The sequence below is a fragment of the Furipterus horrens genome, unplaced genomic scaffold, assembly GCF_987537825.1.
Source record: "Furipterus horrens unplaced genomic scaffold, mFurHor1.1.pri manual_scaffold_4, whole genome shotgun sequence".
NCBI classification, from domain to species: domain Eukaryota; kingdom Metazoa; phylum Chordata; class Mammalia; order Chiroptera; family Furipteridae; genus Furipterus; species Furipterus horrens.
Genome location: NW_028327174.1, coordinates 198,550,922 through 198,568,647, shown reverse-complemented (window position 1 = coordinate 198,568,647; position 17,726 = coordinate 198,550,922). Strand labels below are relative to the sequence as shown.

General features: G+C 50.8%; 1 protein-coding gene across 3 annotated transcripts in view; it reads right to left on the bottom strand.

Annotated features, from left to right (window-relative positions):
* Positions 1-17,684, bottom strand: part of LRSAM1 (leucine rich repeat and sterile alpha motif containing 1) — a 37,787-nt gene extending 20,103 nt beyond the window's left edge. For 2 of the 3 annotated variants that reach the window (XM_090274753.1, XM_090274755.1), the window contains exons 1-10: positions 17,599-17,684; positions 17,063-17,217; positions 15,499-15,602; positions 15,002-15,058; positions 14,123-14,167; positions 13,088-13,165; positions 11,714-11,782; positions 8,006-8,090; positions 6,949-7,070; positions 4,140-4,230 (exon numbers count right to left, since the gene is read on the bottom strand). In XM_090274753.1, coding sequence (XP_090130879.1) covers positions 4,140-4,230; positions 6,949-7,070; positions 8,006-8,090; positions 11,714-11,782; positions 13,088-13,165; positions 14,123-14,167; positions 15,002-15,058; positions 15,499-15,570 — 619 coding nt within the window. In that variant the 5' untranslated portion in view covers positions 15,571-15,602; positions 17,063-17,217; positions 17,599-17,684. The remainder of the gene's footprint in view (positions 1-4,139; positions 4,231-6,948; positions 7,071-8,005; positions 8,091-11,713; positions 11,783-13,087; positions 13,166-14,122; positions 14,168-15,001; positions 15,059-15,498; positions 15,603-17,062; positions 17,218-17,598) is intronic. The other variant, XM_090274754.1, reaches the window with a different exon arrangement.
* Positions 17,685-17,726: the final 42 nt, after the last annotated feature.

Below are 17,726 nucleotides of genomic sequence, written 5' to 3'. Positions count from 1 at the left end.
GCTCTCGGATACTCCTCACGGGAATGTAACCTCGTGTAACCTCCTCAGAGGGCAATGTGGACCTTGTCCCCACTGCTGTGCCAGCCCCACTGTGGCCTGCCCTGGAGGAGCACTCATACTGGGCCAGGGGGTGTGGGCTACTGTTCATGGGGTGGGCTACTGGGAAGAACCTCCAGGTTCACAACAACGGGCCCAGCACATGAAATGCTACAGAGCAACGTGAAACAGGGCAGGTCCATAGGTTAGGAAAAGGCACAGACTTATTTTTAGTAAAAAAACAGCAGAGCACAGAATCACATAGTATATCTTTTGTGGGTTTTTTTCTTTAATGTTTTTAAAAGAGCAGGACCAAAAATTGCACACACACGTGTGTGTCTACCATACAGTTTAAATAAATTGAAGGGCTGTTTCTCAAACGACGCAGCAGATACACCTGGGCTGCACATCAGACCCACCTGCTGCTCAGAGACTCACCGGGTGGCCATGGGGCCTGCTCAGCTGCTGGGCGGTGTGGCTCCTTCTCCTGTTTTAAACCGCGGCACATAACGGCGCAAGTACAGAAAGAGCCCCAAGTCTTCCCGTGCGGCCTGAACACGGTTTAACGGTGAGCGCGCCCGGACAGGCAGGAATCAGTGTGCGTCAGTGCGCAAGTGCACGCTGCCAGGTGCGGCAGGGGGTTCGCCCGGGCTGTCGCTGGAGCGTCATTTGCTCTCGGTCGCTGCGTCGTGTTCACGAGTAGAAAACAGACTGCCCATTCTACTGCTGATGGACAGGGGGTTGTTTCCCGTCTGGGCTGTCACTGATGGTGCTGCTGTGAGCACCTGTGTACCTGGCCTTTGTCATACATTCACTTGTATTTCTCTCGGGCGCCGACCCCGGCATGGAATTGGTGCGTCACAGGGTATTTGAAAGTTCAGCTTGAGGACACAGTGGCAATCATTTCTGAAGAGTTCTGATTTACGTTTCCACCTGCAGTGTTATGAAAGCTCCTGTTGCGCCCCATCTCTGATTATTCCTGGTATGGACAGATTAATCTTGGCCATTTTTGTGGGTGTGGTAGGGTTTAAGTATTTCTTTGCAGTTTTAATTTTAATTTTCCAATTGACTGAAATGCTGTTGAGCCCTTTTTTCAGATACCGATGACTGTCCAGATATTCTTTCATAAAATTCCTACTCATGTCTTTTGTTTGTTTGTTTTTTAAAGTATATTTTAGTGATTATGCTGTTACAGTTATCCCAATTTTTCCCCCTTTGCCCCCCTGCACCCGGTAACCCCTTCCCTTCAGCAATACTCCCTCTTAGTTCATGTTCATGGTCACGCGTGTGAGTTCTTTGGTTTCTCCCTTTCCTATACTATTCTTAACACCCCCTATTTTGTTCCTACCAATTATGCTTCTTAATCCCTGCACTATTCCCCATTTTTCCCCCTTCCCCCTCCCAGCTGATAACCCTCCAAATGATCCCCATACCTATGATTCTGTTCCTGTCCTGGTTGTTTGCTTGGTTGGTCTTTTAGGTTCAGTTGTCGATAGTTGTGAGTTTGTTGTCATTTCAATGTTCATAGTTTTGATCTTCTTTTTCTTAAATAAGTCCCTTTAACATTTCAGGTAATAATGGATTGGTGATGATGAACTCCTTTAGCTTTACCTTGTCCTTGCTTTTCATTACTTTGAATACTTCTTGCCAGTCCCTTCTTACCTGCAGAGTTCCTTTTGAGAAATCAGTTGACAGGCTTATGGGAATTCCTTTGTAACTAACTCTCTGCTTTTCTCTTGCTGCTTTTAAGATTCTTTATCTTTCACCTTGGGCATTTTAATTATTATGTGTCTTGGTGTGGTCCTCTTTGGGTCCAACTTGTTTAGGACTCTCTGTGCTTCCTGGATTTGTATGTCTATCTCTTTCATCAAATTAGGGAAGTTTTCTTTCATTATTTTTCAGATAAGTTTTCAATTTCATGCTCTTCCTCTTCTTTCGAGTACCCCTATGATTCGGATGTTGACACGTTTAAAGTTGTCCCAGAGGATCCTAAGCCTCTCTTCGTTTTTTTTTGTTTTTTTTTTTTTGGATTCTTATTTCTTCTTTCTATCTGATTGTTTATTTCTTCCCTTTGTTCCAAATTGTTGATCTGAATCCTGGCTTCCTTCCCTTCAGTGTTGGTTCCCTCTAGATTTTTCTTTATTTCACTTGGTGTAAACTTCATTTCTTCCTTTTTGTTGTTGCCGTACTCAGTGAATTCTCTGAGCAACCTTATCACCAGTGTTTTGAACTCTGCATCTGAGAGGTTGGCTATCTCTGTTTCCTTTAGTTCTTTTTCTGGGGTTTTGCTCTGTTCTTTCATTTGGGCCACATTCCTTTGCTTCCTCAATTTGGCAGCCTCCCTGTGTCTGATTCTGTGTATGAGGTAGAGCTGCTTTGACTCTCTTAGAAGCGTGGCCTATGTAGCAAAGGCACCTGCAAATTGTGTGGGGCGGAACCTTAGATAATTGCCAGTGTGGGGCAACTCCCTTCATCACTTTGTGGCTATTTGTGGTGGGGGGCTCAGAGAGGGGACATTGATGCTGCCTGGCCCTTTAAGAGTAGACTATTGTGAATCCCACAGTTTCTTCCGTTGCCCCAACTCCCACTGGTTTTTACAGCAAGAGATATTGGGGGTTTATCTTCGTGGTGCTGGAACCATGGGCTGTGTGGTCTGGCCTGGGGCTGGGATCGCTTGCCCCCCTGGGTATCCCTCCTGATTTGTATCCACCATGTGAATGTGGGACTGTCCTTCCACCGCTGCCACTGGTTGGAGCCACACCCCCTCTCCACCTTGTCTCTGCGATTCTGCCCCTCCTACCCGTCTGGATGAATGTGGCTCCTTTAACTCCTTGGTTGTTGGACTTCCATACAGCTCCATTTTCTGACGGTTCTGGTTGTTATTTGTTTTGAGATCTGGTTGAAGTTCTCTCTGTGGTTACACGAGGAGGCGACGCATGTCTGCCGACGCCCCCATCTTCCCATGCACGTCTTCTGATCATGCCTTTCTCTTATTGCTCTCCCGTTCTCTCTCCTAGAAACAAGTCCTTTGTTGGATATGTATTGCAAACATCATTTCCAACTTCAGAGCTTTCCTTTCCTTTCCCTAGATGGTGTTTTTTGAAGGAAATTTCTTGGTTTTAATGAAAACTAATTTATCAGTCTTTTATCGTTAGTGCTGCCTGTCTCCCACTTAAGGAAGAGGTAAAGGTTCTTTCTTTTCCCCGTGGATGTCCAACTGACCCAGAATCATTTACTGAAACGCACTTCGCTTCCCTTTCTCAGTGCTTTGCAGTGTCACCTTCGTCGCATACATGCATGTGAGTCTTGACTGTGCTCTGGAAGTTCAACAGGTGACAGAAGCCCCTCCAGCCTCCCAGGAGGTAACTGAGTACCGGCAGACCTCACTTTATTGCTCTCACCTTTACTGTGCTCCACGGATATTGTGTTTCTTACACACTGAAGGCAAGACTCCTGCCGCTCCCACCAGTGAAAACACCACAACTCGCTGTACTGCAGTGGGCTGGGAGGGAGCCCACTCTGCCTCCAGGGTTTGCCTATACAGCTTTCCCCTGCTTGTGCCCGGACCAGTGGTAGCCCTGGGGACAGCTCCTTCTGCGGCACTGCCACCTCTCTAAGTCCAATCCACTGTGGTGTCTCTTCTGGGTGACCCCAGTGACCTTCTCACTGGTCCCCCGCCCTCCACTCTTGCTTCTCCCAGCCTCTTCTTCTCCCTGTAGCTGGGGTAACTGTTTCACAATAAAAAGTAAATTCCTCTCCTGCATGAGGGGCCTGGACACCTTCTCGCCTTGTCCCCGTCTCTCTTCCCTTTACTGTGGCTCCCAGCCACCGGCCTCCCCTCCAAGGCCCTTCAACACCGACTGCTGCCTGCTAGTGAGATCCTTCTCTCTGGTCAGGTTCCAGCTGAGGCACCTTCTCAGACAGACCTTCCCTGAGACCCCTAACCCTGACGCCCCATTGAACTACCATAACCGCAATATGCAGTTATATTTCCTTGTGTGATAAATGTGTGGCTGTCTCTCCTGCTGGACTGCGGCCTCCGTGGTTTCTGCTGCCTCCCCAGCCTGGGCTCGCTGAGACAACGAGGAGGTGCCTGGCCTTACCTTGGCAGAGGAACTGCTGAATGGCCTCAGTGCCGGCACCACACACCTCCGGTGGTGGGTAGGCCATGGATGAGGCGTCCAGGTTCAGGGTCTGCAGACACAAGGGACCCCTCTTTATAAATGTCATTCACTTCACTGCTCAACACAATTGAGAACCACCAGTTTAGTTATGAAATGTGTTTGCTCTCTCCTCTGCCTGGCAGGGAAAGCTATCTTGGTCCGCCTGCATCACCAGCTCCTAGAGCAGTGACTAGCACACAGCAATCATTCCACTAAAGTTTTTGGATAAATACTGAATAAGCAAAAAAAAAAAAGAAAAAGGGAAGTTACGGGACAGCATAGAAAATAAGATTTCATTTTTATTAAAAAAAGGAATTTGTATAGTCTCAGATTAGCATACGGAAAAAAATTTGGAACAATACATGTCAGACTCAAAGTGGTTTCCCCTAAGGGTAGATTCTGGGGTACTTTATACATGAAATTTTTTTTTATATGTGAATTTTTAACAATGCAGTATGACTTTTTAAGTAAGAAAAATTTTTCTCTGGCTGGTGTGGCTCAGTGGATGGAGGGCTGGCCCGAGACCTGAAGGTCTCCAGTTCAATCCCCGATCAGGGCGCGTGCCTGGGTTGGGGGCCAGGTCCCCAGCTGGGGGCGCGCGAAAGGCAGCCAAGCTATCTCTCACACACTGATTTTTCTCTCCTTCTCTTTCTCCTCTCATTCCCTTTTCTCTAAAAGTAAATAAATAAAACCTTAAAAAAAAAAAAAAAAAGAAAAGAATAAAAATTATACAAGCTTACATGCTTACAGGTTTGTGAAGCCCAGGGAAGAGGGACCTCGGTCCACGCAAACACCCACAAAGCTGCCCGCGGCCACAGCAGGAGTGCTGGTTAACCAAGCTCTCCTCCTGCCACCCTCTCACTTCCCATCGGCCTTCTGATGCCACCGGGTGCCAGCAAGAGCTACCTAGGGCCCCTGCCAGGAGTTGATTCTCTCTGTGCCTGGAACAGACACAGGCCGCAGGGGAGAAGGGACAAAGCCCGGGAAACCAGAGCGGGAAGAGCAGCTCAGGTGCCCCTCCCTAGCCCCGGCCAGCACAGCCCCTGCACCCGCCGGGTGAGGGGTGAACACTAATTGCGGGGGTGAGGAGGGCCTGCTCTGGAGCAGAGGAACTGGCTGCCTGGGGTTGGGAGGCCCAAGAGCAGAGAAGCTCATCCTGGGGAACTGAATCTAAAGAAAATTAACCCCACGTGGGTCACATTGGTCACCGACAGGAGAGTGTGGTGGCTTAGGAGCATGGACGCCGGGGCTGCATTGCCTAGTACCGTGGGCGGGAGCCATGTGTGGCCATTTAAGTTGAAATTTTAATTGATTAAAATTAAAGAGAATTTCAACGCAGTGGCCACAGTCCACGTGCTAGCGGTTACTGTACTGGGTGACGCAGACTCCGGGATTCTCCCGTCGTCAGCAGGAGGGGCAGCTTTAGCGCAGCAGGGCACTGAGTCACACAGCCACGGTTTCCGACCCCAGCTTGCCACGGGTCGGCCGTGCACCCCTGAACAGGCCACTGACCTCCCCGAGCCACGCTCCCTCGGGCTAGACAGGAACAAAACCACGGCCTGGCAGGCTGTCTGCTGGGTAGATGGGATAATACGTGAAAAAGACTCTGGCCTCAACTAAGAATGGCTGCCGTGATTGTCTCGTCTCGGAAACAGATTTGTCCAAGGTGCCACCAAGCAGCCTAGATTTTTGTTTAAAGAAGCGATATAAAGTGAATCACAAAGCTCTTTCTAGCTGTCTTAGGGCGGCTTCAGAATGCGGAACACCGCTCTGAGCTGCGCTGTCTAGTCAAGTGGCAACTGAGCACGGGTAGCTGCGTAAGCAGAAATTAACTGAAATCCAATAAAATCAAGCATGTGGTTCCTTGGTCATACTAGCCACACACAGGTGCCCCGCAGCCACACATGGTTAGTGGCTACGATTTGGACAGCCATGTTCCCCATCGCTGGGAGCACTCACACGCTGGCCTGCTGCTCTAGCCTGTCCAGGGTGCGCAGCGTGACCGCCTGTCCTGCTGCAGGCCGTCTGCCATGGCAGCAGGGACTAGTCACAGGGGTCAGCCACCTCTGTCTGTGGTCTCCACGCTCCTGACCCAGATGCCAACGGTCAGCGGTCCGGCTGGAGCACTAATTCACTGACGGCTCATCAGAGGATTCTGGGACATCTGGTCCGAGTGTGTCATTGTGAACGGGTGAGTTCCCATTCCAGGGGCCAACTTGCACGGAGGCGGGGAGCACAGGCCCTGGATTCAGACTGCCTGGGTTTCAGTCTCGTCTTTGCTATTACTGGTTGTGTGGCCCTTGAGTAAGTGCCTTAAAGGGTCCATGCCTCAGTCTTCATCTGCCACGGGGCACAACAGTATGTGCCTTAGAGGATTTCTGTGAGGACTCAGGGAGCTAATGCAGGTCAAGTGCTTAGCCTTAGTATGAGTCTGGAATGCTCCTGTTACCCTCGTCTGTACCCCTAAAGCTTATTTCCCTATCAAGGTCTGGCCAAATGCCACCTCTTTCATAAAGTGCTAACCCCCTCAGGATTTAGCATTATCTCTTCCCTCTAAAAATATGTTTTTATGCCACCGTTATGACAGCGGAAGCCACATAATTACAACTGTTCACACACTGGTCACTCTGCAAGCCCCTAAGAGATCTCTGTGACCCCAGCGCCCTGTGACCAGGACAGGTATTCAGCACCGTGGGAGGAGGGAGGTGGGCAGGCCGAGAGAGCCCCAGGCAAGAGCGGCCCCACTTACCTCCAGAGTTCGGACGTGCGCCAGCATCTGCGGCAGCCTCTGAATCCTGTTCTCACTGATGTCGAGGGTACGTAAGCTTCGAAGTTCCCCCAAGGTGTCTGGAAGCTCCTTTAGCCTATTGTCTGGAGAGATCGGCACCCCAAACCCCTTCATCAGCTTCCTGTCTGACCTCCACCAGGACTTGCGGGGGGGTGGGGGGGGTGGGTGTCTCGCTCTGACCCTGACTGAGACTCTGTGAGGAAAAACGCGATGGTGGGTTGTCAGCGACCTGGGCTCAAGTTCCATAACTTAGTAGCCGGGTGACTTTGGAAAACTGACTTTACCTCCCTGGGGCACAGTCTTCTCCTCTGTAAAATGGGATAATAGTACCATTTACCCCCATTGGACTATTGAGGGACTCAATGAGATTATGCACATAAGGTGCCTATCACCCAGTAAGGGATCAGTAATGGGGCGCCATTATTTTTATCACTATTCATGTTACAGAGGCACCCTACGCAGAAGGTGCTTGAAAGAGCCAGAGGAAACGAAAGGGCGGGGGGCACGGTGGGGCAGGCACCCTACTGCTGCGTTAGAATCTTGGTTCTGTCATTATCACGCTGGGTGGTCTTGAGCAAGTCACTGCTCTCCGAGTTTCATCTTCATCGGGAAGTTGGGGATAACATCTCCTCCCTCTCCAGACCTCACGGACTTGCCATGAGGCTCCCTGCATTTCTGAATGTGGAAGCACTGTGCCCTGAGTGGGAAGCACCGCCCGGAACCATTCCCGTGGCTCCCAAATCGCTCTCATCAGTCAGTCCCCTCCTCTCCCCACCACACCCATTGCTGTAAATGCCAGTGATGGTGTCTCAGAGGCCTGGCTGTCAATGCTGTCTGCCCTCCTGCCCACAGGTCCTCTCTGCGGTTACCATGGAGATGGAGCGACCCAACAGGAGGTCAGTCCCGTGTACAGTGACAGCTTGGGACGGGCTGCCCTCATGCTGTACAGCTCCCAGGGGGATGCTGGCTGGGACAGAGCTGACTGAGGGTCACACAGACAGGGCTTCTTGGCTCCTACCTTTCACATTGAGGGTCTGGAGCTGGGTCAGTTTCCCAACGGAACGTGGGAGATACGTCAGTTGATTCCTTTCCACGTTCAATACCTAAGAAAGACGAAAAAATTATGAGGCCCCACATACAGACGACAGTGATACCCCTCCTTCGGGCCAAGAATCATCTGGACACCACACACATCCCTTTACCTTCTCCTGATAACCTTGTGAGGAAGGTATAGATTGCCATGATCCCATTGGAGAGATGAGGAAACTGAGGCCCTGACCAGTGGGATCATGTGCCCAAGAGAGCAAAGCCAGACCTTGAACCAGTTCTGGCTGAGAGTCCATCACTGACACAGACCACAAAATGCACATCAACAGGCCCATGTCAGGAAGGGAGGGAGAAGGGGGCCAAGGGGTGAGGCAGCTCGTGATCAGGCTCCCAGGGTCAGGAGACGGAAACTGAGCCGAATGAAGGCAGTGGGACCTGCCCAAGCTCCAAGGCCACAGCTGCTGCTGCTGGGACGGAGCCCGGGTTTGCTGGGTTCCGAGGGCCGTGCCCCCTCCAGGACATAGTGCAGTGAGGTGAGCAAGGCCAACAGGATGACGCACTGCGGAGCTGTTAAACATAGAGACAGTGGAAAGCTGGCAGCCGCTGAAAATAATGTGGCAGATGAATATTTCATGAGCCGAAGGATGGTTATAAGCTATTACTGTCAGGTCCCGAAAAGTCACAAAACAGCGAATGGTATTAAAAATGTCCCCAAAGACCCTACACCAAGATATTCACTGTGGCTCTAAGTGGTGGCCTTACTTCTGTGCTGCCACACGTTCTCTATGTGGCTTTGGGCAAGTTATGGTCAGTGATCTTTCTGGACAGTTTTCTCTTCTGTAAAAGGCAGTAGCATCACCCCTGCATCGTAGGGTTGTTCACACAAGTCAGTGATCTCCCTCGGGTGTGAGGCCTGTGCTAGGCGAGGGCCAGACCCCACAGGGCTACATTTCTGTGGGGGAGACTGTCAGGCCACTAGACACATTTGTTAGTAATTATGTTGCAATTAGTGCTCTTGGAAAATAAGCTGGGGTCCACATAGGGGCGGACAAGGGAGGTTGGAGAGGATCCTCAAGGACATTTGGGCTGAGATGAAAAGCCACACAGACAGAAGGAAAAGACTTGGGAGAGGTGGGGACAGAAGGCCAGAGGGTGTTAGGAGCTGACTGCAGGGAACGAAGGGGAGCAAGCAGGACAGGGGGCTGGAGAGACAGGTGGCGCTGTCACACAGGGCCTGACTGCGCACAGCGGAGAGAAGGGATTTTAGTCGAAGTGAGAAGGAAAGACGCTCCTTCCTCTATGAAAGGGGGACAGTCAACACCTGCCTCCCTGGGCGGCTGTGAGGGATCAATAGATAAAGCAAAGGAAATGCTTAGCTGCGCTGGCGGCTTCAGCGTTTTAAACGGTGGACCTGCTGGGTGCTCTTTTCCTATAAAGCTGTGGAAGCTCAGGATGAAATCCCAAAAAGGACAAGCCAAAAGTATGGCAGTGGGATGCCCACAGCCCAGACTGCAACGGCAAGAGCGCCATTGGGTGTCATAAGAACAAAGGGGAATTTCCGGTCAATGTGGAGGCGTAGACAGACACGCTGCGTCTCCCTCCACAACTAAGAAGGAACACAACTACCTCAAAACTAGACAACCAGATGTTCCAGAAAATCAAGCTGCATGTATGTCCATCAAAGATATAAAGAAGAAATACTCATCCAGACAGGTAGGAGGGGCGGGGTCAGAGCAGAGAGGACTCGGTGTGGTGGTGGCAGCAGCAGCAACAGCAGCAGGCTGGCGGAAAGTGCAATCACACATTTTAAAAAGTCAGGAGGGACACCTGGGGCACGTTCCCAGCTCCTGACCAGACCGAGCAGCTCACGGTCCCAGCGCCAGGGAAAATCAAGTCTCATTGCTTCTGACTGTGCAAACCAGTGGGGGTTGGAGTGGAGGAAGAAACTGCTGGTCTCTCAGACGAATCCACTTGTTTAAAGGGCCCCCACGGTCCTAGACATCTGCAGACCCACCCACTCTGAGAACGATGGCCAGGGAAGCAGCTAGAGGGGTGCCAGTCCCATATGGGAAGTGGGAGAAGTGCCTGGAAAAGGGGCATGTGCTGAGCAAGTGGCACTGTTCCCTCTCAGACCCCTCCCACACACATAGCACCACAACGTGGTGAAATGTATTGCCCTGTACTGACGAATACCTAGGGCTCTGCCCCTTACAACATAACAGGAACAACAGCTCTACCTAAGACACAGAGGCAAACAAACACAGGAGCCTTTCAAGATGAGGAGACAGAGAAGTATGGCCCAAAAGGGGGAATGGATCAAGGCTCCAGTGGGAGAACTAGGTGAAGAAGAGATAGCCAACCTAACACATGCAGAATTCAAAACACTGTGATAAAGATGCTTACAGGCTTGACAGATATGCTTGAGTATGGCAAACGCATAAGGGAAGAAGTGAAGGCTATATTAAATGAAAAGAAGGAAAATCCACACAAAACCAATGGTAATGGGAAGGAAACCGGGGTTCAAATCAACGATTTGGAATATAAGGGAGAAAAAAACAGTCGACCACTACAGAATGAGGAAACAAAAATTGAAAAAAATTAGGAGAGGCTTAGGAACCTCTGGGACAACTTTAAATGTGCCAACATCCGAATCATAGGGGAGCAAGAAGGAGAAGAGGAAGAGCAAGAAATTGAAAGCTTATGTGAAAAAATAATGAAGGAAAACTTTTCAAATTTGGTGAAGGAAATAGACATACAAGTCTAGGAAGCACAGAGAGTCCCAAACAAGCTAGACCCAAAGAGGACCACACCAAGACACATCATCATTAAAAAGCCAAAGGTGAAAGATAAAGAGAGAATCTTATAAGTAGTAAGAGAAAAGCAGAGAGTTACCTACAAAGGGGTGCCTATTAGACTATCAGCTGATTTCTCAAAAGAAACTTTGCAGGCAAGAAGGGACTGGCAAGAAGTATTCAATGTCATGAAAAGCAAGGGACCTACAACCAAGACTACTCTATCCAGCAAGGCTATCATTTAGAATGAAAGGGCAGATAAAGTGCTTCCCAGACAAGGTGAAGCTAAAGGAGTTCATCTTCACCAAGCCATTATTATATGAAATGTCAAAAGAAGTTACTTAAGAAAAAGAAGATTGAAACTATGAACACTAAAATGACAACAAACTCATAACTATCAACAACTGAATCTAAAAAATAAAAACAAAACCCAACTAAGCAAACCAGAATAGGAACAGAGTCATAGGTAAGGGGATCATTCGGAGGGTTATCAGCTGGGAGGGGGAGGGGGAGAAATGGGGAAATGATGCAGGGACTAAGAAGCATAATCGGTTGGTACAAAATAGACAGGGGGATGTTAAGGATAATACAGGAAAGGGTGAAACCAAAGAAGTTACATGCATGACCCATAGACATGAACTAAGAGGAGTGGAATTGCTGGGGGAAGTGGGGTACTGGGTAGAGAGGAACAAAGGGGAAAAAAATTGGGACTACTGTAACAACATAATCAATAAAATATACTTAAAAAAAAAAAAGAGCAAAGGGGCAGGGGACCTGGCACCAAGTGGCACTCTGGCCAGAGCACAGCCAGAACATTCCAGGCCTGTGTGGCTCCAATTTCTCACTCAGGTGATCAGAGGTGGGTTTTCCGTTCCTTGTAGCCTTACCTGGAGGGCCGTCAGCTGCCCGATATCCTCAGGTAGGGCTGTCAGCTGATTATGATGAAGATCCAGAACCTGCGGGAGGAAGACACGCTCAACACCCAACAGCGACCAGCTGAGACAGCCTCCATTTCCGGGCTCCCGAGAGGCGAGAGCCTCAGGCCTCTGGTGTTGAAACGGGGCCCCTAGCCTTTCCTTTCCGACTAAATGGTCATCCCCCCCATTTCCTCTTTCAGAATAGTACCCTGTTTCATCCTTTCACTTGTCAAATATTTATTTTTACTGTCGTGTGAAAAAGGTATGCAAAAACATTTATTTGTTAAACAGAAAAAATCGGTCGGTCGGCAGCCGTCTGTCTCGAGAGACGATGGTGTAGCTTCTTAAGAGTCTATCTGCACCGCCGAGAATGGCTGTGCAGTCCGACTCGGGAGTGACATCGTATCTGTCTCCTCCAGTGTTGAATCGACATCTTGCGATGACGCTGAAGCTACAGAGCCTGGGCAGGGTCTTTCATGGTATAACTATATTTGCATAGAAAATGACTATTAAATATGCAATCAAATATGAATAGTGGCTCCCTGGAGTATGAAATCACATATGTTTTCCTCATTTTCTGCTTACCTGTATTGTTAAGTTTTTTAACAACAAAAATGAGCATAAAAGGCATAGGATATATATATAGAAATAGATGAATCGACATATGCATACATATATATATATAAACCATACATACATATGAAATAGAAATGCACACAAATAATAAGTGTTAACGTTAACGTTATCTTTTTCTGACTACAAAAATAACCCATGTTAGACAATGAGGAGAATATTATATAAAAACTACCCCGGATCCTTGCAAAGCAGCGTTAACCATAAAAACACTGTGATGCCCAGGTTGCCAGTCTTTCCTCTTAGTGCGCATGCCCACTGTCACGCTTACGGTCCTGTGGCACAATCCTGCGTCACAGCTCACGGACTGTGTGTCTGTGACACCCCAGTCCCCATCCTGACGGTCAGGAGGGTGTTGCCCAGGGCACTGGGCTTTCATACACTGGCCGCACGCTGCCTGACACCCGTCCTGTCCCAGCTTGTCCGGGACCATCAGTCCCCCTGCTTTCTACTCATTCGCTTGCTACGAGGCTGTGGTTTGTCCTTCCGCCCAGCGGGGAGGCTCCCTGAGGGCAAGGCCTGGGGCTGGTCTCTTCCTAACCCCACCCCACACCCAGCACGTACAAGGTGTCCAGTAAACGACGCTGATCAAACCCTGGGCTGACTATTATACATTAAGCCCGTCTGGCATACACTTCAACAGAGGGACGCTTGGCTGCCACCTGGAACACCAGGCAGAGTCCCTGATGGCTGGGAGAAGGGCCCCAGTACCTTGATGGTTATGAGACTCTGGAGGCTGCAGGATTTCGGAAGCAGGGAAGTGAGGTAATTTGTGTGGACAATCAACACCTGCGTGGGAGAGACGTGTGGCAGGTATGTCAGGTTGGAGGGCAGGAGGTGGGGAAGGCTGCGGGCAGGCAGGTCGGCCCGACCCTGCCCTGTCCAGCCCTCTCTTGCTCTCCCAAACACCGTGGGTAGGGGGCGTGGGATGCAGGGGAGGGATCGCCAAAGTGGAATCAGATGACCTTAAGACTTGGAATTTCAAGGGTAAAACGGACCTTAGAGGGTTAATTCTACCCTCCATTCTGAGAGGGGATCCCCGTGCCATTGGTCTGATCTCCCAGGGCTGCCATGATGATTAACAAGCTAATGGCCCAAAAGCCCTTGGTGCAGGGCTGGCGCGTGGTCAGTGCGCAATCTGTGTCATTTCTGGGAGGCATCGATGCCTGCGTGGGCACCCTCAGTGTCACGGTGCTCACCACGGTCGGTGCGGAACACTTCTCACCTACCTTCACCCAGATAATTTATTTAAATACTCTGATCTAGCTGCATTCAAAGCTGCAAAGACCTGAACAGGCATCCATTACACTCCAGCTCCCCGGGTGACCAGAAGGAAGGGAGTGCAGTTTTTATAGTTAATGACAATGAGGTTGCTCAGGGTGTACCACGTGGCAGGGATTGTCCTCTGTGCATTTCTGTCTGTCTCGGCCTCTCTACCTGTCGCTCATTTGATTCTCACTACAGCTCTGCAAGAGTAAAGCGATGAATGTGTTCACGTCACAGATGAAGAAACCAAGGTGTCAGAGTGTGAGGAAGTTGCCCAAGTCATGAGGGCAAAGCCAGGATGTGGCCCTGGGCTGTCCAATGCCAAGGCCGGCTCTCCAAGCTGTGAAAAGACGTGCCTCAGGCTGAAAGGTTGAGAATCAGAGAAAGCAGAGGTGCCAGACAGAGAGCTCCTCGAAGTCCCACTTGATTTCAAATGACCAAACATGCAATAAACGATTCTCTGAAAATAACTTGTCTCACCTTCTTCTGTAGAACTTTGCATGTTGCAAAAGCCCCAAATGGAATCTAAGATAAAATAAAGAAGAGTCAGTGCCTCCCCTTCTGCCAGTTTTTCATTTGCTTCCTGCGTGGCACACATGAGAGGGAAGAGATAGGGCAGGAGGCAAACTGCAAACGCAGATGTGGAGAGAGGCTAAGCCCGGGGCGGGGCTGGCAGGGAATGTTTCTTGGGGTTTGGTCAGCCCTCCCAATCAGCTGGCAGGAGACTGCCCTGGCTGGCCCTAACCCACCCAGCCCATCCCCATCACCAGTTCTATCAGGGGTGCTTTGCAGAGGCTGAAGAAACCCAGATTCTCCTAGGAATCTGTGGGTACATTTTCTAAGTAGACTCCTTACTCTCGAAGACTATGCTGAGACCAAAGACCATCTCTTTTGGACAAGGACAAATTCTAAGGCAGCGGTTCTCAACCTGTGGGTCGACCCCTTTGGGGGTCGAACGACCATTTCACAGGGGTTGCCTAAGACCATCAGAAAACACATATATAATTACATATTGTTTCTGTGATTCATCCCTATGCTTTAATTATGTTCAACTTGTAACAATGAAAATACATCCTGCATATCAGATATTTACATGACGATTCATAACAGCAGCAAAACTACAGTTATGAAGTAGCAACGAAAATAATTTTATGGTTGGGGGTCACCACAACATGAGGAGCTGTATTAAAGGGTCACGGCATTAGGAAGGCTGAGAACCACTGCTCTAAGGAGACACCTCTTGATTGGTGCTTCTGGACTTCTGAAAAACCCAGTCCACATCTGTCTTTCCCAGGGTCACACGATTCAAGGAAAAACAGGACAGATCAAATTCACGGCCAGAACACCATCCCCGTTTACCTCGGAGAGCTCGCATTTAGAGATGTCAAGAATGTCATCTGCTCCAGCTTCTTTTGCCTAAGGAGAAAAATAATTTTTATGTTTCAAACAGAACATCCTTGCAGAGTGGACAAACCACGCAAAGAAACATGGGATTAAGGCTCTGCAAGGGACCCGTGGACAGCACGTGGTCCAACTAGTCCATTCCGTAGGTGGACCATTGTCCCTGTTTTAAAGGGGCTTGAGGGCCAGCCGGGAGGAGCATGCGAGCAGGGAACAACTGGTGTAACCAGTCTATGGAGGAAACGACAGGGCTCTCCTGGGCCCCTGCCAGGCAGCCTCGTGGTCCTGCTCTAAGTCAGAGATTTCCTCTGGGAGCGGGGGAGGCTGAGGGGAGGGAGCACGGCTTGTTTGCGGGGGTGGGGGTGGGGTGGGGGGTGGGTGGGAGCAAGGAGCCCTGCTTCACGGGGCCGAGGTGGAGACGGGTGTGAGCTCAGAGGAAACACACTCCCCCTCACCAGGCACATCTGGTACTCCAGGCGTTTCCGAGCCTCCTCGCTGGGTTTCCGCTTCCGGAAGAAGAGGGGCATCCTTCCTTTTTCCTGGCGCAATCTTCACGACACTGGGGTAGAGGAGAAGAGCTAGGGCCTGGGGAATTTGTCACAGTTCCTTGACACCCAGGACAGGTAGCACAGTAACAGAGAGCACGGAGTTGATCTGTGGGACCGTCGGTTCCTTGAGGGCAGGGCCATGTCCATCTTGACCATCACTCTGTGTCCTGAGCCGGGCATGGCAGGTGCTCAATATCAGTATGTGGTGGAAGGAGCACAGTGGCCAGCCAGGTGACCGGGGTTTGGGCCCACATTTGCCACTGGTCACTGTGAGGCCTTGGCATGCTTTTGCCCTGTTCTAGGTTCCCATCTCTCTTTCACGTTCAACAAGGGGGTGACCTAGAGAAGTTTCCTCAGGTCCTTTCCAAGGCTGCTCTTTGAGGACTCTAACAGACTGACCTGATGAGTCACTTCCAGCCCCTGAACCACTGTCCGAGTGGCATTAGGAAGTCAAACATGGCAGGACATCAGCCAGCCATGACCTTGGGGAGCTCAACGACACCATAACCAAAGAGATTTTTAAAATAAAAATTCAAAAGCAAGTCTCAGGTCCTTTCCCGCTCTCACCGTTGTTATCCCATTTGATTCTCACCACTTCCCTGTTTACAGTGACCGAGTTCGGTGACCTGATTACACAGCCCGGATTGTAGCAAAACCAGTCTGGAATTCCGCTCCCTCGTGTCCTGACCCCGTGGAACCACCCAGCCCTCGGCGCTCACTAAGGACACGGCCCTGCGCTCCGAAGCCAGGTGTGCACCGCCTGCCTGCACCGGATCTGTAAGCGTCAGCGCTCCACACTGGGCAAAGCGATCCAGGGAGGCTGGCGGTTAACAGCATGGGCTTTCGAATAAAATATGACGGGGCTGAAATCCCAGATCTAACACCCAGCCACCATGTCACCTTGGCCCACCTATTTGAGCCTCCGCTTCCTCATCTGCGAAGCGTGAGTAATAATGTTACCAATACCTGGCTTATGAGAATCAGTGATCTCATATTTGTAAAGCGCCGTACCTGGCACTGAACGGGAGCTCAATGAATGTTAGCCCCGTGGCATCGCGCATCTAACAAACATTTATTCAGGGCATCCTGCAGTTTAAGGAGCTAGACACCCAGTCCTCAGGGGGAGGGGGAGAGATCACAGGTCTCCGCCCACAGGGTCCTGGGCTGCCTGGGGAGCCGGCCAAGACTGCAGAGCTGGCTCAGGTCCCTCTTGTCACCCACCCCACCTGCCTGCAGGGATGGAGTATAGTCTAAAAGCAGCCCTCCCCCCTCCGTCCCTGATGCTCCCCAATGACTAGCCCTCCCCTCACCCCCTCTCTACCTCCTCCACAATGACTATCCATCCCTCTCAGATCAGCTCTTCCCAACCTGCTCCCCGACGTCCATCCCGCACCCATCCCCTCCCCCGACGTCCAGTCCAGATGGGGAGAACCACACCCATCCTTCCCTGACTGGAGTGGGGATGCCCGACCTGGCTTTGGGGGCGGGCAGGTCCCCGACGTTCGTTCCCGCAGGTGAACCCGAAGGCAAGGCCGATCACTCGTAGGGCTTGGTCACGGACGCCGGGTCGCAGATCATCCGGCACGAGCCCCGGAGGATCCGGAGGCAGGTCTGCAAACGCGGGAGCTGGCGACGGAAACTCAATCTCAGCAAGTCATGCAGACCAGGATGACGAAGTCTGAGACTCTGAGAACCGCAGAATCTTAGAATTAAGAGTTTGGGACGGATTTGGACCCGAACGAAATCGTTTTGATAACTAAAATGCACACACTACGAGGGGGTTAAAAGGGGACCAGGGGGTCGCTGCGGACCTGAGCTCTCGGAATGTGTGCGGACCTCTCAGGGGAGGGGCGGGGCTCTGGTACTGGGTGACAGGGACCATGGGGACCCTCACAGTAAGGGAGAATGGGGAATCGGGGGCGGGGATCTTGGGAGGAACCCTCTCTCGTCTGCCTCCCCCGGGAGAACTGCCCTGAACCCCCCGCAGAGCCCCTAGTCACAGCTCACCCGGTGCCAGTTTCTGCACTTGTCGGCCTCCGGCACCTGCCCGCAAGCAACATGGCGGCAAGGGCATCGCTGGGAGGCTGGGCGGAGACAGCGGTTCTCGCGACAGCCGCGCTTTCCAGCCTATATCC